At 38.9% G+C, this 27,999-nt stretch overlaps 1 protein-coding gene across 10 annotated transcripts in view; it reads left to right on the top strand.

Annotated features, from left to right (window-relative positions):
* The window catches only part of si:ch211-285f17.1 (sickle tail protein), a 269,763-nt gene that overhangs the window by 73,481 nt on the left and 168,283 nt on the right, over positions 1-27,999 (top strand). The window contains exons 1-2 of one of the 10 annotated variants that reach the window (XM_017715951.2): positions 22,887-23,187; positions 27,643-27,744. The exons of 8 other annotated variants lie outside the window; for them this stretch is intronic. In XM_017715951.2, coding sequence (XP_017571440.1) covers positions 27,720-27,744 — 25 coding nt within the window. In that variant the 5' untranslated portion in view covers positions 22,887-23,187; positions 27,643-27,719. Of the gene's footprint in view, positions 1-22,886; positions 23,188-27,642; positions 27,745-27,999 lie in introns of those variants that run through there. One more of the 10 variants, XM_037536689.1, reaches the window with a different exon arrangement.

The following is a 27,999-nucleotide window of genomic DNA, read 5'->3' as shown; positions in this document are numbered from 1 at the left end:
TAAGTCATAAACAACCTCAAAAACATACATTTGGAAAAGGAAGGGTAACACACAGGTAGAAACCTTAATGATGAGAAGTGGCTACATGGGAGGAGACAGGAAATGGTGAAACTAGGCACAGGACATGATTTTTTTTTCTCTTGAATATTTTTTTCATGTGTGAAACTGGTGCTCCAGTTTCCTCTCACAGTCTCAAAGTCCAAAGACATGCAGTCAGGAGAACTGGAGATCTAAATGAACTATTACCTGAATTACCTAAGTTACCCCTAGTTGTGAATGTATATGGCTATATGTCTGCCTTGTGATGGACTGGTGACCTGTCCAGGATGTTTCTACTGGGGCTCCAGCACCCCTTAAGACCCCTTAAGGTTGTATTTTTCCAATATAGTCCACCCATACATCTGATGTGTAGATGGTTGGTCTGGATGCTCACAGCATAGTGACTGTTTGGAGGGTGCATTTGCATAATGTAGCCTTTACTAGTATCTGTACTATAAAGGCTGGTATCACTATAACATTTAACAAACAATATATAAACATGTGCAACCTTTGTCTGCAGTCAAATGCTTTTTGATGTGTCCAAAATTCTACACCTTAATGCATATATAACATTGTTAGAAGATGAGGAAAAAACATGATTTACTTAACATTATAGCTTACCTGATTGTGTGCACTGGAATGAATGTTCCAAAATCTATTTAGTTTAATTAAGCAAGCTGATCTGAAAAAAGTCTCCACATGTTAAGTGTGTAGCTGATTTTCAACTTTGTTTTAATCCAATAAAGGCAGTAACACCAAAACTTCTTAGGACAGACCGATACACACACAAAATCCTCCTTTATACTGTGTTGTATATTTTAATGTTTACACATGGTTTTCAGTTTATCATTTAGGTTTCTCCAATCAAAACTGATAATGTATGCATATATACTGATAATTTATAGATTGCATCAGTCTTACAAAGCACTGCCAATACTGTAAATTCCAAATTTCTTTTGTAGGCATTGCTGCAACCATACTTAGCTGGGAGAGCATATTTGACCTCTCTGAATAGGTAGGATCATATGCAATAAAACTATTAATGGCTTTATGCCACAGAAGCAAACATGTTCATGTTATGGGAGCAAGATATACATACAAATCAAACTTTAAATCTTATGTATAGTTTTATTAAGTTAGCTTGGAAAAGCCAACTTATTGTTCTTTGTAATTCTTTTCTTACTAGTAATGTTCTTCATAATCTTCTCATTATTATGTGAGCTTGGGAAATCAACTTACTCTTCTTTGTAATCTTATTGTTTTAAGCTTAAATTCTGTAAACGTTTCATGGTCCACAAACATTCCTCATACATGAGAATAATGTGCTTTTGCTTTTTGCTCTCATAAGTTTTTGTAAAAAAGATGGTTCAAGATGGTTCTTTACCACTGGAAATGAATGGTGGACAGTTCAGAACATTCAAACTGCCACAAGTAATGTCACAATGTCTTACACAGATGCTCATACACAGTACACACAGACTCGCATACAACTTAAAGCATAGCAGTAACTGCAAAAAATGGATTTAATATTCACTGGATTTAATATTACAGTTAAGGTAACAGTAGCTTTAAGGGAGCAGTGGATTTAAGGTAGCAATGACAAGTAACAAGTGGTAGTGGTGGATTCAAGTTAGCAATGGATTTAAGGTGGCAGTGGATTTAAGGTAGCAATTTTTTTCTTAAATGCAACAGAAGATGTAAAGTACCAGTGTTTTAAAAAAAATATTTAATTATTGGATTGTATCAGTGGAACAAGTCTATGAACTCCTTTTTTTCCCTTCCTCCTTTAAGTGGAAATGGTAATGGCAGTTCCAGAAATAGCCAGAGTAAACTATTTCCCCTTGCTTATGGTGGGTGTTCCGAAATGGCAGGCTGGTTTGGGGCGGCTTTTTTCCTGATTTATGGATGATTGTGACTCAGTACTCAAACTTTGACTACCGGCCAGTTTGTAATTTGAACTTTCTTAGTGTTTGTAAAACCTAAAATAGAAAGATGCTATTGTCTGCTTTTATGGGAGTATCATTTACTCTTCCCAGATAATGATTTTACACACAAACACACAAAGCAGGTTACACAGGGTTCATTGTAAAAGAGGCCAGCAGTACTTCCACTCCCACGCCTTCCAGGGCTGTTGATTAATTAAACTGTGAGGGGAAACATTTATGTTTTGCACATGCACAAGCACACCAACACCAATCTTCACACATTCCTTAACTACATACAAGAACTGATTTGTTAAAATTTCTTCCAACTGGTGAATTCAGCTATTTTAAGTTGCACTTATTGCTGACACAAACAGTCATTTTTGCACACAGCGTGTACAGTCTCCATAGAAAAGCTTTGCCAATATAATGAGGTGGTCTGGAGCATCTTCACAGGGGCCTAAGTCCACAAGGACTATAACAACTTTAAAAATAAAGGTGCCAAAAACGGTTTTTATGCGATGCCCAGAAGAACCAGTTTTGGTTCAGTGTACATTAATGTATATGACACATTTCAAATATCTTTTAAAGTTTTTGCTTCTTTAAACCTTTAAAAAACAATAAACCTGTGTTCTCGGGAGTGATGGTCCTCCATCTAATACCTTTGGGGATAAGTTGGAGTGGTGTTTGTGATCCAAAGCAAAAAAAAGATCTTCCACATCAGTACCTGACCTCACTAATGTTCTTGCGGCTGAATGCATTCAAAACTTCATAACAATGTTCCAACATCTACTATAAACACATATTGATAGGTTTCAGGAAAAAGCAAATATTAAGATGACGAGATGTCTACAAACATTTGGACATATGTTGTTGCTAGTTTTCTATAGTCTATAGTAATTACTTTAGCATGGTCATTAAGGACCATCAAAATTGGCATATGAGGTATATAAAATGCGTACAGAGTCATTCAAGGTGATTTGATGTGAAATGCTCAATTCTAGAAAAACTTACTGTGATGTCCAAAGTGAATAATCAAATCAAATCAAGTTAATTTGTACAGCACTTTTTACAACTGATGGTGTCACAAAGCAGCTTCACAGAATTCCAGTAAAGACAAAGTTTTAACATCAATGTAAAACCCCCCAGGTGAGCAAGCCAGGGGCAACAAGGGGAGGAAAAACTCCATCAGAGCTGAGGAAGAAACCTTGGGAGGAACCAAGGGACCCATCCTCCTTTGGTCAAACTACCTACAAATGATTATACTACTAATATTAATAATAGTAGTAGTAGTAGTAGTAAGGGTCTATGAAAACTTCAGTGTAGTTTGAGCAGCTAGTCCAAGGCAGGTGGCGGTAGCTGGGGCATGGGCAGCTGGTCTGAAGCAGGTAGCAGGGGAGAGCTCAGCGGTCAGTCGTTCTTAAGTGTCCGACCGGACAGGTGGGCTTTATAAGAAAAGGCTCTTCCCCCATCTACAACCTTATGAATTCTGGGAACTATTATTAAGCCAGCACTCTGTGTTCTGAGTAGTCGTGATGGCTCATAATAGGAAATAAGATCTTGCAGGTACTCAGGAGCGAGCCCATGTAGGGATTTATATGTCAATAAAAGAATTTTGTAATCAGTATGGAATTTAAGAGGCAGCCAATGAAGTGATGATAGAACTGGATTGATATGATCACATTTTCTAGTTTTAGTGAGGACCCTGGCTGCAGCATTTTGAACTGGTTGAAGTTTGCTTAAATTCCTTCTAGTACATCCTGGCAGTAGTGCATTAAAATAGTCTAGCCCTGAAATAATAGAGGCATGTACTAATGTTTCTGTGTCACACAGGAATAAGGCATTTCTTATCTTGGCAATGTTGTGAAGATGTAAAAACGTTGTCCTAGTGATGCTGCCTATGTGTTGATTGAATGATAAATCTGAATCAGTTATGATGCCAAGATTTTTTGCTGCTGAACTAGGTGTGACTAGAAAGTCAGCGAGATTTAAAATTAAATCTGATAATTTATTTCTTGCCACTTTTGGACCCAGAAGGAGAACCTCTGTTTTGTTACTGTTTAGTAGGAGGAAATTACATAACATCCAGCCTTTCACATCTTTTACACAGTCCTCTATTTTCTTTAATCTTCTTGTAAGTCTTTCACTTCTTGTAAGTCACTTCTTGTAAGTCGCTCTGGATAAGAGCGTCTGCTAAATGCTATAAATGTAAATGTAATCTGTATTTGTCACCAGGCTTGGCTGATGTGTACAATTGCGTATCATCTGCATAACAGTGAAATTTAATGCCATGGTTACTTATAACTGTAACGGTAACATATATAATGTAAATAATAATGGTCTTAAAATAGAGCCTTGCAGAATTCCAAATCTTACTTTTGAATAATTGGAAGATAAATTGTTTACTGATAACATTCTGTTAAGTAAGATTTGAACCACAATAGGGCTGTCCCTGTGATTCCAACCAGTGATTCTTCCTTTTTGACAGTCTGCGGCTGCATTCCTGGACACCCTTAATTGAGGTAATTTTTACCGTTACTGTTATCAGCCACAATGGAGAAAGACGGACATGGTGTGGTCCAAGCATAATTTTGAAATCCATCCTTCTGGGGTGTTTCTCAGTGGTGTTTATTATTCAGCCTGGAGTATGGACACTGTTTAGGGTATCTTAGATGTTACTGTGATCTACTTGTTAAACGAGGACTTGGAGGACTTGGGGACAGGATAGGGGAGGGTAAGTGCTGCTGTTCAAATTTTTGTGTTTCTTTTTGGTTAAATAACTGGAGGCTAGGTTTATTCTTTTTTATAATTGCTTACATTTTGACTATTTCTCCCATATTCAGCACCTGTTATTCAAGCATTTTCCAGCTTTCTGGCTCTTATGTCTGGTTCTCTTAAACTTACCACTTGGAACATCCAAGGTTTGGGCCATGTAATTAAAAGGAAGAAGATTTTAACATTTTTGAAAAAAAAATAAAAAACTGACATGGCACTACTTCAGGAAACTAGGCTCTCTGATATAGAACATCTGAAACTTAAAAGGGACTGGATAGGCAAAGTTTATTTCTCCTCTCATTATGGCACAGCCATTCTTATAAATTAGAACCTTCCTTTCATTTTGACACATGAAGAAAAGGACTCAGAAGGGAGATTTATTTTAATTAGTGGCTTAATTTTTGAACAACATATAACTATTCTCAATATTTATGCCCCAAATAATGATTCACCTCAGTTTATGTCACAAATGATTTTGATGTTTAATCAACATTGTAGTGGCCTGGGCTTCTTAGCCAGTGATTTCAATTGTATATGGAATGCTTTTCTGGATAAATCCTCCGCTGCAAGTATGTCTAATCCGAGATCGTCTGTCGTCCTTAAAAAAATATGCACTAATACCGGATTGATAGATAATAAAAATAATAAAAGCTCTCCAGTGTCCTCTGCTATGATCTGGGATGCAGCCAAAACCACCTTAAGTGATTATCTTATTTCTTATAGCTCTTAACAGAAAAGGGCTATGGGCTCAATTAATATGATAAGAACACAGAATGGGGATATTACACATAACCCAAAGATTATCAATAGCACTTTACGGGATTTTTATAAATCTCTATACAGTTCAGATAGGGCGGACATTGATGATATCATTTCATATTTGAACAATATCTTTTTGCCTACCATTACGGAGGAGGATCGCTCCAGCTTAGATGCTGCATTCACGCCAGCAGAGGTCTTGGCTGCAATCCAATCTATGCCAAATGGGAAGTGTCCAGGCCCAGATGGGTTTCCATTGGAATTTTTTAAGAAATTCTGGCCAGAGATCCACCCAATTTTTATGCCAGCCATTAATGGTATTTTAAGAGAGGGCATCGTTCCTTCCTGGAGAAACGCTTCCATTAGTTTACTTCTAAAAAAAGATAAAAACCCCCTGGATTGTTCCTCCTTTAGACCTATTAGTCTCCTCAATGTGGACTACAAGATTGTTGCAAAGATACTAGCTCGGAGGTTGGAAAATATTCTTCCAAAAATAATAAATCCGGATCAGGCATGGTTTGTAAAATCAAGGTATGGCACAGACAATGTACGCCGTGTTCTTAACGTTGTTCAGTATCTTAACACTCATAAAAACCCAGCGCTTATAGTCTCTCTTGATGCCGAAAAGGCCTTTGACCGAGTGGAATGGTCATTTCTGTTTTCGGTATTAGTAAAATTCGGTCTAGGCTCTAATTTCATTAACATTATTAAAACTTTCTATTCAGACCCAATAGCCACAGTTAATACAAATGGCTTATTGTCTGAAGGCTTCCCAGTGAGCAGAGGATGTAGACAGGGGTGCCCTTTGTCACCTTTGTTTTTATTGTTTATTAAACCATTGGCCGAGGCCATCAGAACCAACCCCGATACATCTGGGATTATAGTAGGTAAAGAAAGCCACGTTATTTCCCTATTTGCAGACGATGTCCTTTTATACATGTGGAAATCAGTTCTGGCCTTGTTGAAATCTATAGCTGCATTCAGCACTTTGTCAGGTTATAAGATTAACCTGAGGAAGTCGGTCGCTACGCCCTTTAATTTCCACCCAGATATGTCAATACAATCTCCTTTTCATATTTCTAGGAGGGGTATTAAATATTTAGGTTTTTTGTCACTCCTTAATTTTAATAATCTGTTCGAAACTGATTATTCACCTCTAAGTCAAAAGGTTAAGAATGATCTAACAATTTGGGCCTCCCTACCAACTTCTCTTCTTGGGAGAATCAGCACTATTAAAATGAATATTTATTTCAAAATCTTCTGTTATCTGACCCCTGCATTTTTTAAGTCACTGAATTCTCACATATCTTGCTATATTTGGAACAACAAACACCAAAGAGTTCTCTATTCTTACTAAACCAAAGGATCTCGGAGGCTTGTCACTGCCCACTTTACAATTATATTACTGGTCAGCACAACTAAAAATAATGTCAAATTGGCTTATGAACAGGAAAGATTCCTTATGGTTGGGTCTTGAATCTGTCTTGTTATCCTAGAAGTCTTAATTCTCTTCCTTTTATCAATAACATAGATTTGTTAAATCATCTCAAGAATAACAATTGTTTATAACATACTATTAGTTTGGCGAGATGTGAAGAAGTACCTAAATATTTCTCCTGCTTTTTCTTTCCGGTCTCCTCTGGCTTTGAATCCAGATTTACCAGCACAGATTAGGTGTATTGGTTTGATGGAATGGACATCTAAGGGTTTGTCAAACTTCACAGACTTATTGGATTCTGACTCTGTTAAATCATTTAAGCAAATCAGGGCTGATTTTAATATTCTCCATAAAGATTTTTATAAGTATCTTCAAATTCGTCACTTTATAGGTTCTCTTTTGAAGACAGGTAGGATTCGTATGGGACTGTCAGAGCTGGAAAATGCTGTGGTTTTGGCCAAGTCTCCTAAAGGACTTATTTCCAGGATTTATACTTTACTGCTTTACTCTGATTCTTCAGGTTACGACTCTCTGAAGGTGTTGTGGGAGCACGATCTGGAGGTGACATTTAATCCTGCAGATTGAAACAAGATTTTTAATGGGGTTTTCCCTAAATGTACTTCAATCTCTATTCATGAACAGAATTTTAATTTTTTTTTACCGAACTTATTATTCGCTGTTCGCCTCCAGAGAATGTTCCCTGACACCTCTAATCTTTGTTATAAATGTAAGATACATAGAGGTACATTTTATGCATTTGTTTTGGACATGTGACCTTATACAAGCTTTCTGGAAGGGGGTTCACTCTGTAATCCAAGAAGTCACCGGTAAACAATTTTTACTGACTTTACTCATACTCCAGATATTTTTTTGACACGTATACCAAGTCTCTGCTGATCATTCTTTTATTTTTGGTGAAAAATGTATTTTGCTGAGGTCCACCTCTCAGGTCCCTACAGTTGACATGTGGATAACACAGATTTCTGTTCTTATTCCTCTTGATAAGCTGACTCATGACCTCAACCACAATTCTGACAAGTTCCAGAGGATTTGGGAACCATTACTTTCCTTCTTACAGAACAGGAGAACTGGCTGCCCATTTATTGAATCTATTTCATATATGTTACTCATTTATCTGTCTCCTGCACTCTTGTTCATCATTTAATTATTCCCATATGTGTATGTTTACATGTTTATGTGTGTATATGCAGAGATATGTATTGCAGCGCTCACTGTTTGTTTGTTTTGGGTGGGATTTTATTTATTTATTTATTTTATTATTATCAGTATTATTATTACTGTTTATTTTTGTGTGTTTCTTAATTTTGAAAAACCAATTAAAGCCCTGTAATTAGACAATCACTAGTATCAAGATTTGTTTTCTTGATCAGAGGTTTGATAACTGCTAGTTTAAAAGCTTTGGGTACATGGATGTTTACTGTAGTTAAAAGAGGGTTTATAATAACTAATATATGATTATCTAAATAATAACATAATAATGAATTTTAAAAGCTACATCACCAAATTCTATTACATGAAATGCTTTAGAATACGCTGCTTTATGCTGGAGACATTATTTTATGAGGGCTTTGAGATAAAGGTTTGGCTTTAAACATACAATCCATTATAATCAATTCACGGTAGAGAGACACAAGGCTAGGCAAAATGTGCCCAATTAATATTTTTCATTCAAGTCATTTTTTCTACAATGTACTATTTCACATCAAACTACTGTGAAAGATTAACTTTAAATTATGCAGATAAACAAGTGGAATTTTCCCTTAAATTAGTCAAGCATAATAATATTCAGTAATCTGCAATGATTTAATTCTCAAACAAAGCAATTCATATAAGAGATACAATTCTTAACCTTTCTGCCCCTGCCAATATTCTATATTTCTGTATTATTTATTAATATTAATATTTATATTCACATGTAGTGTTTGTTTCCTACACTGCAACTGAACTGTGCCCCTGATAGGATAAAGGCTGAACATTTAAAACTGGACACATAATTTGGCCCAGAATGTTCATACATATATATATAATTACAATATATATATATATATATATATATATATATATATATATATATATATGTGTGTGCGTGTGTACATACTTTCCCTGTGGGGGAGCTAATATGCTAACACTTTTAATATTTTAGCCTTGTTTGCCTTTGTGGCTAAAAGTAGAGGTTAGTGTTCTGTGTCCCAGATTCCAACACAACTAAAAGCTAGTGTTCCTCTCCACTTCTGAAGCAATGGGTCTTGACAGGCTTGAAGCCCACACAGAGAGCCAACTGACAAAAACTTTCAGCTTTAAGGCCCAAACTAGCACACAGATGGGGCTGTTTCTCCAATAGTGCTTGTCTCTTTCTTTCCCCTCTGTTTTCATCTGTGTCTCTGCTGCTGTATCCTCCTACTCTTCTTTTTTGCTTTCACTTTGTCCATTTTTTTTTTGTTTGTTTTTCTTGTCCTTGCCCGGCTTTCCTTGTGCAGTTTTCTTCCGTGATCGGGTCTCTAAATGTTTGGAGCCAACGTAGCACCACCCCTTAAGTAACACTACTGTTTGGAGATATATCTGTATGTCAGATATAACTATAGAGGAAATGAATGAATGCCTGTCCCTCTTGCACTCTCTGGCACTCGCTCTCTTGAACACTCTTGCTGCTGTTCTTTTTTTTTCTACCTTCTCTCTCGTTCTTTCTCCCCTCTCTTGCTCTCTTTCTTTTTTCTCCCTTTGTCTGACTCTTTTTTCCTCTTTCTCCATTTCCTTTCCTCATTCCCTTTCTTTCAATCCCTTTCCTGCTTATTTTCTTTCGTTGCTTTTTTCACTCACTTTATTTCATCTCTTACTCTTTCTTGCTTTCGTTATATCTCAGTCCCTTGTTCCCTGTCTCGTTTTGTCTTTCACTCTCGCTCTCCCTCCCTACTCTAAATCAGACTTCTTTTGCTTTTCCCCCTCTTTCTCTTCCTTCCTTATTCCGTCTCTTTTTCCTCTGTATCTCTTTCTCCCTGTTTCTCTCATTCTCACTTTCTCTATCCTGTCTTGCGCCTTCCCTCCCTTGTTCTCTCTTTTCCTCTTGCTCTTTTTCTGTCACCTACTCTCTGTCTCCATTTCTTGGACATTTCCTCTTACTCTCTCTCCCTCTCGTTCTCTCATTTACTTTTTCTCTCACTCCTCTCACTCTTTCTCTCTTGCTCGCTCTCTCTCTCTCTCCTTTACCTTTTCTCTCTCCCTCCTTCTCTGCCTTTCACTTTTTTTCTCCTTCCCTCTCTCTTCCCCTAAATAGGTTGTTTTCAGAGCCCTCTGTGTTTGTAGACAAAACGAGAGGCTGTTTAGTATTGTCAGCGTCGAAGCTCACAGAGATGCTACACACATATTCAATCTAAATGAACTCCCTAGGCTGTTGAGTACACTGTGGAAAGTTTTTTCTGTTATTTTAAAAAGAAAAAACTGTGAAAGAGACTTTCAAAGATGACTGAAAGGATGCAAGAACAAGGCGATGTTGAACCAGGACCAGGTTCATGGGTATGACTTGTGCATCTATTTTAAAGCTACAGTATTTTGTGTCCTAAGCAAGAGCCAATCAAAATCATATGTTAAAGAAGTAGTTTTTGCTTTATTTCCTATTTTTTCTTGATCTCATGAATTCGGTTTAGCCATGTGAAAATTCCCCTAAGAAATATTTCTTTATTGAGTCCAAGAATGTAAGTTACACATCTGAAAATTTAAATTCTACATGTAAATTAAAATCCTTTCATTAGTAAAAAATGTCATTTTCACATGTGTAAACTGATTTCAGTAAAATGCAGTAAAGCCTCACAAGGAGGCAAGGAGGCCTTTGTTCGATTCCCTGGCTGGGCGACCAGGGTCCTTTCTGTGTGGAGTTTACATGTTCTCCCCATGTCTGTGCGGGTTTCCTCCAGGTGCTCTGGTTTCTTCCCACAATCCAAAGACATGCAGTCAGGCCAGTAGGACACAGGCAAATTGCCCTCACTCACTCACTCACTCACTCACTCACTCACTCACTCACTCACTCACTCACTCACTCACTCACTCACTCACTCACTCACTCACTCACTCACACACTCACTCACACACTCACTCACTCACTCACTCACACAGACACACACACACACACACACACACACACATACACACACACACCTACAACCCCATTTTTCATTAAAAAAAAGTAGGATGCTGTGCAAAATGTAAATTAAAATGTAAAGAAAGAATCCAATGAATAGCAGAGTGCAAATCATTTAAACCCCATGTTTAATTGAAAATGGTACAAGACAACATATTAAATGTTGAAACAGATGTTATTCTTTTTAAATATATGACCATTTCATTAAATTTCCTTTTCAGGCTGTGACGCAGTCATGGAGAATAATTAAGGCTGTATAAGGCTTTGTTCGTATTACAGAGCTTGCAAGGCAATCCACTTTTCACTGCTCAGATCCAATCTTTCTGCCTTGATGGTAAAAAAACTTATTTGTGCCATTTCAGCATGATTATGTGAAGTCATATCTAATTGTTTTAATCTTTAAAATAATTGTTAATTAAAATGACAATTAATATTACCAGGTTGAAGTAGCACAAATGCATTTTTTGCCTTAATATGACAGATCTGATGTTTTCAGAGCTGTGTGGATACACACATCTGATTTTTATCAAATCAGATCTGTGCCACTTTGGCTACATTCACATTACAGGCTTTATAGCTGAATTCTGATTTTCTGCATTTCTGCCTTTATTGTACACACAATGTGTAAGTCGAGTTTCAAACTACAAGTAAAAGTGGCCTAAATGTATTTTCCTGTTTAAATTAGATTTTGTTTGTTTGGGTGTTCAGATTATCTTTGTAATGAGACCTATATCTAATAGACTATATTTCTTTGAAATTAATATTCCTTTCATGTGACATCAAAAGCTAGGTAAACTGCTGCTTTAAATTTGGAAGATAAATAACAGACACTAAATGATCATGCGGACATAAGAAGACAGAAAATCCATTAGTGGGAATTTTGGGAAGGGCTGTCACAGTGGGTCAAGTGTACACCAGGAAGGTGTAGGTAATATAAAAGCCTGCCTATGTTTCTGATCTCAGAATCTGACAAATGTCTCTAATGAAAGCCAATATTTGGACTTTTGCTGGGATGATGTCCTCAGTCTATAAGCTACATGAGTATTCAAAGTGGGCAATGAGATGTAATTAAAAACTATTAAAAGCCTAACAGAAAAAAAATCTACAGTATCTTTCTGTGCCAATATTAACTGTTCTGATGACTCCTATTGCTAAGCTCTGTTGTTTTTCAGATCAGGTCCTTTTTCCCCTTTTTGTCAATGTCCTGATGTAAGGTGACATCTGTAGGGCCTTGAGCAGCCGGTTCATCCTGGCATAGTTATTGGAATAGAGTGTGTGGCAGCATGTTGTCGGGACCAAGAGCTATTCTTCTTGCCCATAAGCCCGACATTAAATTCTACACTTTTTCTGTACACTTATTCTGGTTTTGTTCTAATTATAATTTGATCTAATCACTTTCAATAAAATAAACAAAAAAAAGGTATTGAACCAAAAATAAGAGAAAGTAGAATAAAAGATTTCAGACCCTGGGTTCTTGTGAAAGGGAGGAAAAGGCCCTCTTCTTTTATTGAGCTTCAGTTGGCAACATGGTTCCCAGACAACCACACATGCATCATCACAAAACACCCTTTTTTATATTTCCTGGTTGGGGGCGATGAAATAATCGCCCCTCCTGTTTATCTCATCTCATATCATCCTAGTCCCCATTATATCCTAACTCTGCACTTTTTCTTGGACACCCTTATTTCTAATCCTACATGACATTTTTTGATTGTTTGTTTGTTTGTTTTTGGCTGAACCAAACCCATTCTGTCCCTTCAAGGCCCTTTAACTCTTGCTTTATTAACGGCCTCCAAAAACCTGGTTTCTGCAGGTTCTTATCAACTTACTTCACTCTTTGGAGGTTAGCTCGTCCTTGTTCTTGATGCTTCGTTTATGGTGATGCCATATATACACATTTATTAAATGTGGAAACTGTCTCTATATACATCTGGATTAGCTTTAAAAAGAAATACAAATGCAGAGGGGTGGGTGATATGGCAATATTATCACAATACTTTAAGACATTGTCACTATGAATAGTTTGCATCATGATGTTTAGATATTCTGAGATTTAATAAGTTGAAACAAACAAAGAGTTTGTAGTGTCATGTAAAAAAACTACAATAATAAGCCTACAACTAAAATGATTGTTATTCAGTATTTTACAAACTACAGTGCACTGTATCCAATTAAACAGGCTTAATTATGTTCACTTTGTCCATACTTAATTAATTACCAGTACATCTTAGCAAAGTAGACCAGTGTAGCCAAACATTGTGCTATTTCAGAATAAAATAAATGTGGCGTCAATATTGAATTGAAGTATAAATCAAATCCAGTTATTTTTTGGATCCAAAAAGGAGACACAATTTTCTAATAGTGCTTCATTCTGTTAATAAATATTTATATTAATTTGTATGTTCATGAAGAGGGATATCTATCATAATATCCAGTTTACTCAGTGTTTCTTATTGTAATTTTGTAATTATTATTTGGCTGATGTCACGATTGGCCCCTCCCAGTCTCCTCATGTGCTTGTGTTTACCTTTGTCCTGTCCATGTGCTCGTGTTTACTTCCTGGTCTTCCATGTGTGTTTGTTTTTGTTTTTCTGTCCTGCCCCCTTGTTTGGTTACTCCGCCCCTGATTGTTCCCACCTTTGTTTCCACCTGTGTCTTGTGATCCCTTGTTAGCCCTCATGTATATAAGCCCTGTGTTTGCCTTGGTCTGTGTTGGTCTTTGTTGTTTATTGTTGTTTAACTGTTTGGGTGTACAGTTTGTATGCTTGTGCTCTTTGGCTTCTTTGGTGCGTTTCTAGATGTAGTCGGGCTCACCTCAACACACAGCTTGGGCTCTGGGTCCAATCTCCTTGAGAGGGGCTGGACTTTATTCTTTTCTGGAGTTGCCCATGGTGAGAGGCGGCGGGCAGGTGTGGGCTTTCTCATAGCCCCTCGACTCGGTGCCTGTATGTTGGGGTTTTCTCCGGTGGACGAGAGGGTAGCTTCCCTACGCCTTCGGGTTGGGGACTGCTGTGCTTATGCACCGAACAGCAGTTCAGAGTACCCAGCCTTCTTAGAGTCCTTGGGAAGGGTGCTTGAAAGTGCTCCTCCTGGAGACTCTATTGTCCTACTGGGGGACTTCAACGCTCACATGGGCAATGACAGTGAGACCTGGAGGGGTGTGATTGGGGGAGGAATGGCCTCTCTGATCTGAACCCGAGTGGTGTTCAGTTTTTGGACTTCAGTGCAAACCACAGTTTGTCCATCACGAACACCATGTTTGAACACAAGGATGTCCATAAGTGCACATGGCACCAGGACACCCTAGGCCGCAGTTCAATGATTGACTTTGTAGTCGTGTCATCGGACTTGTGGCCATGTGTTTTGGACACTCGGGTAAAGAGAGGAGCTGAGCTGTCAACTGATCACCACCTGGTGGTGAGTTGGATCAGGTGGTGGGGGAAGATGCCGGTCAGACCAGGCAAGCCCAAACGTATAGTGAGGGTTTGCTGTGAACGTCTGTCAGAAGAACCTGTCAGATTGATCTTCAACTCACACCTCCATCAGAACTTTGACCAGATATCGGGGGAGGTGGGGGACATTGACTCAGAATGGGCCATGTACCGTTCCTCCATTGTTGAAGTGGCTGACTGTAGCTGTGGCCGTAAGGTAGTTGGTGCCTGTCGGGGCGGTAATCCTCGAACCCAGTGGTGGACACCCCAGATGAGAGATGCCGTCAAGCTGAAGAAGGAGTCCTACTGGGCATGGTTGGCCTGTGGGACACCAGAGGCAGCTGGCAGGTATCGACAGGCCAAGCGATCTGCGGCTTCAGTCGTTGCCAAGGCAAAAACCCGTGTATGGGAGGAGTTTGGTGAGGCCTTGGAAAGTGACTAAGTCGGCTCTGAAATGATTCTGGCAAACCGTCAGGCGACTCAGAAGGGGAAAGCAGTGTGCCACTAGCACTGTATATAGTGGAGATGGTGTGCTGCTGACTTCGACTGAAGACGTCATTGGGCGGTGGAAGGAATACTTTGAGGACCTTCTCAATCCCACCGACACGTTCTCCAGTGAGGAGGCTGAGTCTGGGGACATGGGAATAGGCTCGTCCATTACTGAGGCCGAAGTCGCTAAGGTAGTTAAGAAGCTCCTTCGTGGCAAGGCTCCAGGGGTGGATGAGATCCGCCCTGAGTTCCTCAAGGCTCTGGATGTTGTGGGGCTGTCTTGGCTGACACGCCTTTTCAACATTGCGTGGACATCGGGGGCGGTGCCACTGGATTGGCAGACTGGGGTGGTGGTGCCTCTTTTTAAAAAAGGGGACCGGAGGGTGTGTTCCAACTACAGGGGAATCACACTCCTCAGCCTCCCTGGTAAGGTCTATGCAGGGGTACTGGAGAAGAGAGTCCGGCTGATAGTCGAACCTCGGATTCAGGAGGAGCAGTGCGGGTTCCGCCCTGGTCGTGGAACACTGGACCAACTCTTCACCCTCTCCAGGATTCTGGAGGGTTCATGGGAGTTTGCCCAACCAGTCCACATGTGCTTTGTGGATATGGAGAAGGCATTCGACTGTGTTCCCCGGGGTATTCTGTGGGAGGTGTTTTGGGAGTACGGGGTACATGGCTCTTTGCTACGAGCCATTCAGGCCCTGTACAAACAAAGCTGGAGTTTGGTTTGCATAGCCGGCAGTAAGTCAGACTCGTTCCCAGTGAGAGTTGGACTCCGTCAGGGCTGCCCTTTGTCACCAATTCTATTCATAATTTTTATGGATAGAATTTCTAGGTGCAGTCAGGGGATGGAGGGTGTCCGGTTTGGTGACCTCAGGGTCACATCGCTGCTGTTTGCAGATGGGTGGAGAGGGTGGAGAGCCCTCTCTGAGTTGGGGATAGGCTCTTGCCTCAAGTGGAGGAGTTCAAGTATCTCGGGGTCTTGTTCACGAGTGATGGTACAAGGGAGCGGGAGATTGACAGGCAGATTGGTGCTGGGTCAGCAGTGATGCAGGCTCTTTACCGGTCTGTTGTGGTAAAGAAAGAGCTGAGCCATAAGGCAAGGCTCTCGATTTACCGGTCGATCTACGTTCCCGCCCTCACCTGTGGTCATGAGCTTTGGGTAATGACCGAAAGAATAAGATTGCGAATACAAGCAGCTGAAATGAGTTTCCTCACCGCAGGGTGTCTGGACTCTCCCTTAGAGATAGGGTGAGAAGTTTGGTCATCCGGGAGGGACTCGGAGTAGAGCCGCTGCTTCTTCACGTCGAGAGGAGCCAGCTGAGGTGGTTCGGGTATCTGGTTAGGATGCCTCCTGGATGCCTCCCTCGGGAGGTGTCACAGGCAAGTCCACCTGGGAGGAGACCCCGGAGAAGACCCAGGACACGCTGACGTGACTATATCGCCCAGCTGGCCTGGGAGCGCCTCGGAATCCCCCTTGGAGAGCTAGTGGAAGTGGCTGGGGAAAGGGAGGTCTGGGCCTCATTGCTTAGGATCCTGCCCCCGCGACCCGAACCCCGGAGAAGCAGAAGATGATGGATGGATGGTGCGTTTCTCCATTGTAGATTTCACTCTCTGTTTATTGTGTCATGCCTGATCCGTATTCCCTCTGTGTTGGCTACATGAACCTGGACCTTCTAGACTATGACCCTGGATTTGCCCTGAAAAAAAGTCACTTACACTGGGCGGCACAGTGGCGTGGTGGGTAGCGCTGTCGCCTCACAGCGAGGAGGGCCTGGGTCTGATTGGACTCCGATGGAGTTTGAATGTTCTCCCTGTGACTGCGTGGGTTTCCTCCGGGTTCTCCGGTTTCCTCCCACCGTCCATAGACATGCAGTCAGGCCAATTGAACATGCTAAATTGCCCCTGGGTGTGAGTGTCCTGCGATGGACTGGCGACCTGTCCAAGACCTGTCCGCCCGATGACCGCTGGGATAGGCTCCAGCACCCCCCGCAACCCTGAGGGAGAAGCGGCTTAGAAAATGGATGGATGGATGGATGGATGGATGGATGGATGGATGGATGGATGGATGGAAAAGTTGCTTATGTCCATATATGCATCCACCCCCTCGCTCCACGTCACAGCTGATTGTGTAAACTAAATTGTAAAAGCTAGAAAATGGTAAAAGTTGATTGGAGATGTTTTGAGGTTTTAATTGATGTAAAATATTGATTTTAGTCATCTGAACTCAAATTTTGCTTTGCATTATTTCAGTGGAAGTATTTTTTAGTTGAATTAAACCATTTAAAATGCTACACTAAATATTTTTAGGTTAAAGTGACAGTTTTTTTACAGTGGAGCAAAAAGAAAAATCAATACATTAAAGCAAAGTTCAAAAGATAGTATATCTTTATTGTACAGAAACAAATTAAGTAAAAGAAACAAAACAATCTAGTGTGAAAGCTTATATTACCTGGTGTGCATTATTTGCGTATATGTGTTTTGATCCACTTCACACCTATTGTCCTGTCTAGCACGGGGAAAGCATTTGTTTATTATGTTATGAGCCCTTAAAGGACCATGCATTGTGAATAAAATAACTCCAGACCTCTTTTTATAGATGGTCAACACCTGGGTAGGACAGCTCAGATGGGCATAAATTTTAATTGAAAAATAACTAACACAGAGGAGGAAAGAAAAGACAGCTGTAGAAACGGGTTTGTATTTAGTATAACAATATATCTGTTCACACACTACCTGTTAAATGTAACTTGCTTTTATATTGCAAAAAAACTTTAAGATTAGCAATGTGACCTGCACCTGATTTGCTGAGTGAGAGAAAAAATACTTCGTTTAGTAGTTGCTGGTGTTTGCCTGAAATGTTCAAAAACTGAGAGTGCAAACAATCGCCATTGTAATCATAAAAAATTAAAGTGTATAAAATTTTTATAAGATTGTCACTCAGTTTTGAGCCAGGTATCAGTCCATGCAAAAACTAAAACAGCAATATTCAGCCCACAGCCGAATTGTAAAATATTTTCCCTTATTCCTATTGCTCTTGTTGCTCTTTGTCAGCCAGAGGAGGATAGGTTCCCCTTTTGAGTCTTGGTTCCTCTCAAAGTTTCTCCCTCTTTTCTGTAAAGCTGCTTTTTGACAGCACCTGTTGTAAAAAGTATTGTATATAAATAAAATTGACTTTACTTGAGTGCTTTTAGGGAGTTTTTCTTTGGTGTTTTCACCCTTGGCTTGCTTACTGGGGCTTGGGCCTGGATTTTGTATAAAGCTGCTACACCACTCCAGCTGACACTTGGCATTGCACATTGCCTCCAATACATAGTTCTTGTGTTGATGCTGCTTCCATAAATGTTTGGAACCCTGCTTTGAGTTAATGCAACAGAATGTAAGCTTTTTTTTTTTCCTTCTTCTTTTTTTTTTTTTTTTTTTTTTGCTTCAGCTCTCTGTGGCTCTGCTCTGTGAGTTGGCTGAACTGTTGTTATTCCTAGACACTTTGGCCATGCACTTGATTGTGTTTTAAATGTAGATTAAGGATGCCCAAATGTTATGTCCTGGAGGGTTCCAAAGTGAAATAGTGGTGGGTTGATGGCCAAAAAGACAAAACAGCTAGCTAGCTAGTTAGCATTATGTTTTCACATATATGTCAATATATTTGGAAAATACAGAGCATGTGAGCTTTCAAAATGTTAATGGATGTTGTATTTTTAAAATATTTCCGTGGTTTTTAAAGAGTGAACTGTTTCGACTTTCAGAAAAAACAGTTATAGGAATTATGGAGATTTCCAGAATGTTATTACTTTACCTTCCACCTTCTTTTGATTAAACCTATTTGTGCGTTATCCATGAGCTGTGCATGTGTGTGCCCAGTGTGTTTGCCACATGTAGGAGATACACAACCTCTGCAGTCATTCATGAATTGTATGATCTCTAATCTCTAAGTCTTCAAGCCTGTAGTGCATTTGAGCATCTGTGACTTATTCCTTCTGCTGTTGCTTCATTTTTTTACATCAAGCGTCTGCTATGTGGGATTTATGAGATGTCTGATCTGATTGAATCAGTTGCTGGTGATTATTTACTGTTAATTTTTTTAAATTCCTAGTTTCACATATTGTGGGCACAATGAAAAATTGAGCACATTTTCTAGTTGTGTAATTGGAACTACAAAGGTTTTTACTTATTTACTGTTTATAACTTCTCACTGCTTTTGAAATGTGAGGCATTCTGGATATTAATTTTTGAATAGTAGACTCAGATAAAGTGATGAATCAGGCCAAGGTTGCAGTATTTGGCAAGGAAACACATCCATTAAAGGTGGATGAAAGACTCTGCCTTTGTTTTCACTCTTGCATGGAAGATAAAGGGAAGTCATTTGGTGCATTCCATTCTGAAGGCAGCTGTGCTAACCAGTCACTACCTTCAAAGTCAGCATTTGAATCAAAAAGGAATCTTAGCAGGCATCAGATTGGGGCAACCATCATACACCAAAACTTTTACTGAACTGTGCATGTGATATTTACTTACTCACAGATGCTTGTAATCTTATACTCACCTCCAGCTGTAAAGGTGGATTACCTTTGTAAATAAGAATGGCTCCCAAATTTGCAGCAGCTGTTTTCCTTGCATTGACAGTGTTGTGGGAATGCATTGTGTGCAAAGAACAGGCTGCTTTAAGGAGTTGTGTCTGATGTTATATACTAGACATGGTGCCCCAGTATTACAAATGATTGTGAGTACTAGTTTGTGGATCATTTTAGTTCACCCACTGTCCTCCTCCACTGTACAATCTGCACCCAGGAAAAAAAGACTCAAACACGTTCAGCTGAGATGGCTAATATGCATTTTATAAAGTATTTTAGGCATTTATGTCTGAGTTATGTCTACCTTATGTGAAATTTAGCTCTCATTTAGCTGCTATGCTGTGACTGTCATAAGCATAGCAATACAAGACATAACAGACCAGTCACAAATAAACATTTAGTGTGTTTATTTAAAAAATATTCAATTTCTTAATAACTTTTACTTCATCCACTAGCTGGGAAGCAGTTTTTTCTGTGTTTGTTCTCCTACATGCGCTGGAAAAGTGACCTGTCGTTAGCCACTTAGCCAAATTTTTTGCCTGTAGCATCCTATTTTCTTATGGTACGTTTAAATTGCCCAGGCACATCGACTCATCGCAATGTATCCTATTCCTTTAAATGGGAAGCGTAGGTTCCTACAGAAGCAGCCACACCCTGAACAGTAGCCTGAAAACCCTGAACAAACTTCTATTTTGTGGACATAGATCGTAATATAACATACTGACTGTCCTGTCGTTCATCTTCAGCAAATTTTCTGTCACGTGTCCATTTTTTAACAAGCTGCAATGTATCTAGTATGAAGAAACAAATGTTTTGTATGTATAGAATATACTTATAATTCTAGAATTTTACAAATAGAGCTATGCACGTTGTCTGGTGAAAATTCTTGTATATTCATATAAAAATTTACATTGCTGAAATAAATATCACAATGTCAGTTTTCTCCAATAGCATGCATCCTTAATTCAGTCTATCTTTAATTTTTTTTTTCCTTGCTTTTGCTGCTGTTAGTGTGAGATATGAGATGATCAGGTAGTCGTGGGCAGGACATATTAGTACTGAAAAGGTTATTCTCTATAACTTTCTCCCTTGCTCTTTCTCTCAGAGAAAGACAGGCGGAGACAGAGAGGGTAGGCTCCGGTCTGAGGAATGAAAAGAGCCAACAAAAGGCAGAGGAATGTATAGATGAAGTGAAGAGAGAAAGACGTGATGGGTATAACAAGATCCACTCTAGTTACAAACTGCAACAAAGTTCAACTTGGCATATATAGCAGCAAACTGCACAAAGAAAAAACACTTTAAGGGCTCTGTGTGTGTGTGTGTGTGTGTGTGTGTGTGTGTGTGTGTGTGTGTGTGTGTGCGTGCCATTAACACTCAATGCACAGTCAATTCACCCCTGTCAGGTTTGTTGTTAAGATGAGGCTGTGATTATAACAGCAAACTGACATTTTGAGAGGAATGTCTTGAAGGGGTTCCATTTCAGGAAAATAGATGGATATCCTGCACATTTTCCTTTAGAGCTCTCTCTCTCTCTCTCTCTCTCTCTCTCTCTCTCACGTGCTAGTGTATTTTAGTTCTGTTAAGCTGTCTCTCTATTTCGTCACACTCTCTACTCTTGTGCTATCTCTTTTGATTCAGTTCAGTCTAGTCACATTTAGTTCAAGACAGTTGGCTACAACCCCATTTCCAAAAAAGTTGGAACACTGCAAAATGTAAATAAAAACACAATGTAATGACGTGAGAATGGTTTAAAACCTATATTTAATTGAAAATCGTAAACATTTCAGAAGTTGAAACTGAGAAATGTTTGTACATTTTGAATTTAATGTCTAGAACATGTTAAATTTGAGCATTTGGGCATCAAAAGACAAAATTGTGCAAAGCTAAAAAAAACACCTAGTGGAACATCTCACAGCTAAATAGGTTTTGATTGGCAACAGGTCAGTATCATGACTGGTTATAAAAAATGCATCTCAGAGAGGCTGAATGTTTCAGAAATAAAGATGGGGAGGGGTACACCACTCTGTGAAAGTATGTGTGTGCAAATAGTGCAACAATTTGAAAAAGTTTCTCAATTAATGTAACGTGGAGCGAGGAGGCAGACGCACGTGCTGATATAAGTGAGATTTATTAAGGGTAAATCCAAAATAAGGGTCAAGACAGTCTAGGGTCAGACAGAACAAACAGAGCATCCAACACAGCATATAACACCAACAACACAGACAGAGATTCAAACAAAGACTAGACACCAGACTGGGGAAAATACAGGGCTTAAATACATAAGGGTAGCAAGGAACAGGTGCAAACACAGGTGGAGACAATCAGGGGTGGAGTCATGAAACGAGGGGGCAGGACTAGAAAACCAAAACAAACACACATGGACAGGACTGGGAGGGGCCAATCGTGACAATTAAAAATATCAAAGAATTTTGGGATTTCTTCATATACGATACATACAATCATTAAACAATTCAGAGAATCTGAAGAAATCTTTGTGTGCAAGGGACAAGAGCCAAAAACCACTATTGGCCGGCCAAAACACTGCATTAAAAAGAGACGATTTTTTTGTAGTGCAAAGTCAGTGAATAGGCTGAGAGATACTTTGCGAAACCATTGTCTTTTAAAACCTTTTGCCGCTGCAACCACAAATGCAAGTTAAAACTCTACCATGCAAATATAAAACCATATATATATATATATATAAATAGGATGCAGAAAGTCTGCCACCTTCTCTGGGTGCAAGCTCAATTAAGATGGACTGAGCCAAAGTGTTCTAATGAATGAAAGTGTAGTCTAATGAATCAAAATTTGAAATTCTTATTGGAAATCATCCTTTATGGCCAAAGAGGATTCTTTAATGGTACAGCAGTAAGCCTTCATAGTAAAAGAGTCTGGGTGTTAAACTGGCTTTACTTTCAAAAATACAGCAGTTGGTTTCAGTTCCCAAGCACTTTGAGTGCTGTTAAATAAAGAGATGAGACAGTTCTAAACATACCCCTGTCACAACTTTTTTGAAACATGTTGCTGGCATCAGATTGTCAATGGGCATATATTTTTCAAGAAAAACAACAAAACTATTCATTTTCAACGTCACTGCATTGTTTTTATTTACATTTTGCAAAGCATTCCTGGGGTTGTATATTAGCTTAACGAAATTCAGTGTAATGGTGCCAAAGCATAGTAAACCTCAACTCTCTTTCTTTCTTTCTCTAACACCCGCTCCTGTGGCTACTCTCAGGCTTTTTGCATTGGGGTGAGCCAGACTGCGAGGAGAGAGGGCGAGAAGTACAAAAACCGAATTGAGCGTGTCACACACACATCCTGTCCAGACAATGCTCCTTGGCGGAATTGAGTGGAAGAGGGATGATATTTTTGAGTGTGTGTGAAGGGACAACTTCACACACAGGAAATGTGTGTGCCTGAGAGAAAGCGATGTGTGGGGAGGTGAGAGAGAGAGCGAGAGAGAGAGAAAGTGCAGCAGTGGGCTTTAGGGCAGGAAGAAAAGTTTTTCAACTGCGAAGGAGAGGATTGGATTTTTTTCGATCTCTCACTTTGTTTTTGCTGTATCGTTCACTCTTGGATTGTTATATGGACATATGAGACAGATAGGGTGAGTAGCACAGACCCTTAATACTCCGCATTTTTCCGCACACAAACACACACACATTACACGTTACATAAATTGATATAGATACAGTACTGTGTATATACAGTCAGAGACCACCCTTCATTTCTTTAATTTCTCAAAAATGGCCATGAAGTACAAGTTATTCATGATATTCAACTTATTTCTGAGGAGATTAAATATAAGATGCATCATTTACATTTAGAAATGGAAAAGTCAAATGAAAACAAATGGAAAACACACACACACACACACATATATTTTCTAAGAAACTTATCCTTCGTAGGGAGTGGGGAAAAAACAGGAGTTCCCACAACTCCCAGAGTTCAAAAAGAAGTGCATCTACAGAGAAAACTGCTCTCAAAATAACTATGCAGGACCTGGTAGACTACCAAAACTATAAACATCAGATAAGCAGCACGTAAAACTGTCATCTTTGAGAGAGAGGTAAAAGATCAAGCTCCACTTTTTATCTGATCTGAAAAAATTCACAAGTGATGCTGTCTATCCTTCCACTGTGAGATGACAACGCAGTCTGAAAGGATGCATAGCTGTCAAGAAGTTGGTTACAGAGGAAAGGACATAGAATAATTGCACTACAATACAGAAACGAGACATCTGAGGTGTCAAGTAAGGTTTTATTGTTGTAGATTAAGAGTATAACTGGGATTACTTCAATTGTGAGAAGCCAAAAATGCAACCAATGTCTAAGACTGAATTTTGGCATTATTCAAAAACATCCCTGCAGATTTCTGTGAAGACCTGCCAGAAAGTCTCACAAAAGAATGGTAGTTGTCATGAAGGCAAAGTGAGAACACAAACACTGAAAAAAGTGATAGTGTATTTAGTTGAGGCTTCTATGTAATTTTCTATTAAATATGTTTTCTGCTTTTACCTTTTTTTTTTTTTTTTTTACTGAAACTGAAAAATGAATAATTTGTACTTTATTGTTTTCACTGGAATAAAAAAATAGTAAAAGGTGATCTTTGACTTTTACACTTTACTGTGTGTAATTGAATTAATTTATTAATTGGTTGTTACAGGCACAAAACCTGGACTGCATGCTTATATAATAAGTACATATAACTACATCTAAACATATATATACAGTGTACAATACAAGACAACAGTGCAAAATAACTGTGCAGAAGGCAACAATATCTATCAGAAACATTCACATTCAGTGGTGTTTAGTATTTTGTGATGTTTGCAAATTAAAAGCTAAACCAGACATGCATCTAGCTAGCCAAAGACTGAATCTACAGAGGTTTCTGTCCACTTCATTTGCTTTACATACAGCATCTGCTGGGTATTAAGTAGCTGTGCCTGATTTGTTTTGCTGATGTTAGGGGAATTTCCTGATACTTTTTACTGGTTACTAACTATTTCAGGGTGGAGTGACTGGGTTTATATGAGTGCATTTGTGTGTGGGGGTTTGTGCTTGGACCTGAGTGCATGTGTGTAATCATACTGTGCATAATAGAGCTATGATAATCAAACTACACTTAAGCCTGTCACAATTATTACATTATCACCTAATCACAAACTATTTGAGCCACTCTCAACAAAATGTCTGCCTTGGAGCTAAATCACCTTTAGGGGGCAATGGTTAGTGATATTTGTTTGTTTTTGTTTGTTTGTTTGCTTGATGTTTGTTAATAGAGGTTGGCAGTGAGTAATGTTTATTTATTTGAAGTTTTTAAATACCTTTAGAACCCATGTGTCAAACTCAAGTTTTGGCGCACACACAGTTATTGTAATTTTCGATTAATATTAGCTCACTTCACCATGAGCTGCACTACAGTCTCCAGCATGCACTGCAACACAAATTGTGCTCCAGACTCCTCCCCCAGCAACAATCTATGGGTAAAAACATGTCAGGTTTTAAAAACCTACCTCCTGTGGACATTTAGAGAGATTGAACAGTTACCTGTAGCCTATTGTTTTATATAAAACAATTTGTTTTTATTTAAAATGATCTTTGAATTGAACGTATTCTGTGTCTATTTTACTGTTGTGGTTTTGGCATATTTTGGATAAACAATGGCCAGATGGGTCATGGAAATACTAAGTGAAATTGAAATAAAACCACTGTTGGCTCACAGATTTGTTGAGATTTTTTTTATTATGGCCTATTAGTGGTTGAGTGTGGCAACATTGCTTTAGAGGGTGGCAAGAAATAATGTTTCTTTATATTATGTTTGTTAAGTGAGTATATTTGTTTGATTTTTGTTAATATCAACATTAGAAGGCAACCGTAAGTAATGCTTGTTTATTTGAGCCTGTTTATACTGTTAGAGGGCAGTGGTGAGTAATCTCTGTTTATTTGAGTCTGTTTACACCTTCAAAGGGCAGAAATATTTAAGGTTTGTTTATGTAATGTCTGTAAATAACATCTTTAGATGGCAGCAGTGCATAATGCTTGTTTATTTGATATTTGTAAACATTTGAGGGAAGCTGTGAGTAATGTTTATTTGATCTTTTAACATCTTTAAAGGGTGGCGTAAGTAATGCCTGTTGTTTTTTAATATTTGTCTGTTACACCATTTAGAGGCCAGCAGTGAGTAATGTTTATTTATTTGAGTCTATTTACACCTTTAGCGAGCAGAAGTGAATAATGATTGTTTGAGGCATGTTATGTAATGTTTGTTTATTTGATGTTTGTTAACAGCACATTTAGATAGCGGCAGGGAGTAATGTTTGTTTGATTCCCTGCTTCCCTGTAGTGTCCACTTGCAGAAATAAAACTGCTCTTAGCTCTTTCTGTGTAGAACAGTGGTAGGAGAACCCATCCATCCTATCAGCTAATGATGCCTTCTCTCAGTAGATTTTGGATTTGCCCATATATGGCACTTTGACTGAGTTTGTGTTTGGATGGCAGAAGGGGAAAGGCCTGTGCTTTTTTCCTCCATCACCCAGCTTCAACAACAGCATGCTACATTAAACCATTGGCATGTGCTCTAATCCACTCAAATGGCACATACTCAGCCATGCTACAAAGTTTGTTAACTGGGATCAGGCACAGCTACTTAATACCTAGTAGAGGTATTTTGACTTCAAAATCAACAAAACATATTGTTATCACATACAGCAACTTCACAGGTAGAACGCTTTTAAACCAATCAGATTTTGAGGTAGGAATAAGCCACAGCACTGAAACTGTTAAAAGTTCATACAGTTAATGGGATGCATTCCCATTGCAGATTCCCATTGAGGAACTGTTGACATTAAGCTGTAATAAGCCGCATGCGCTAACCGTCAAGCATCCATAACTCTTTGCAAAGTTAGGCTTGCGATAAAAGAGGCTGGTTTGAACATTCAGGTTTGATATGGCTAATACGAAGCTGTAGCTGTACATTTCAAATATGGGGAAATGGGAACAAGCTTGCTGTGGTTTTGGAACTCTGACAGTTTTCCAGGCTGCGTCTTCCTCCCACCCCACTCCAAACCACACCCCCCCGTCCCCCTAAGGCTGCTTAAGTAGATTTGCATCTGGAGGTTTTGGGCTGCTTTCCTTGCACAATCTGGAAAGAATATCAAATGCTTTTTCACTAAGGCTCACTCATCCTGAGAAAGCTGGATATGAATCTAAGTTAGTGTCCCTTGCGCTGATTGTCGCGACCTTGGGTTTATATGAGGAAAGGACTTCAAGAGCAAAGTTTTTTGTGTATATGTGTATTCAGAAGCTGCGGAATAGACTGGGTAATTGACTCTCTAACTGATGGGCTGAGAATGAGCTGCTACTCTTTTCTTCAGCGCCAGTGTCCTAAGGTCAAATTGGACCTTGAATGTGGAGCTTATTACCCCACTGGCATAATTACAATAACTACAGTTTCATTCAGATTATGTTTATCTTTTCTTTTACAGCCATTGACAGCTAATAAGGGTTCATTCTTTTCTGGCCAAGCCAGATCTAAAGGAAGTTGAAAATAAAAACATTTTTCCCCTGGCTTAAGCTACTGAGAGGCCCAGAAAGGATGTGCTGATAACTAAAACCTTGACGTCTTGTAATAAATGTCATGTTTTTTCATGTTTGTTTCAAATTGAATTGTCACAGTGTATAGTAAAAAAGCATGATATTCAAAGGAAGCTTTTCCACTACTCTGAAGATGCAGTGAACAGTATTCAGAAGCAGTCTGCTAAATAAAAGTTCTTGAATAGTTCTTCACTTGGAAGCACTTGTAAATTTTGTGGATGTTCTTTAGCTTCAAAAGATTCTTCAATCTTATATATTCTGGCTATTTCCAGTAAGCTCATTTGCAGCACTTGGCTCTTTTGGTTCCCAGACAGCTTTTCTTTCAGAAGGAATGTCAGTTTATTTTTATCAAAATTTTGCTAGGTTATTGCTAAGTTAAATATTATCTATCATTAAATGTAAAATTTTAAACTCCTTTGTAATGAACTATTTAACAATTTGCATTCTGTTTGATGTTTTCCAAGAGATCAAATATGAATTTAGATCAGCATGAATGAGACCAGGCTGAGACAGTCTACCATGACAGGCTTTATCCATATCCATGGAACCGGCCCTGTGGGTCCAAGGTAATTTCAACAACAATTACAGCTTTCACTAACATACTGAATAGAAATCTGATCCAGATTAGCTGAGTTGTGAATGACCATCTGCTCTAAAGGCAACACTGTAGAGGCACTGTCTATTCTGAGATAAACCAAGATTCTTGGTCTAAAATACTATTAATACATTTTTTAAAAGTCATTTGTGTTAGAGCAATGTGTGCAGGGTGTTGTAAGTCAAAATAGTGCTCTAAAGAAAATTTATTTTTTCAGATTTACCAC

Source organism: Pygocentrus nattereri, chromosome 3 (assembly GCF_015220715.1).
Source record: "Pygocentrus nattereri isolate fPygNat1 chromosome 3, fPygNat1.pri, whole genome shotgun sequence".
Classification (NCBI taxonomy): domain Eukaryota; kingdom Metazoa; phylum Chordata; class Actinopteri; order Characiformes; family Serrasalmidae; genus Pygocentrus; species Pygocentrus nattereri.
Note: the sequence above shows the minus strand (reverse complement) of the source record. Positions and strands in the feature narration are given on the sequence as shown.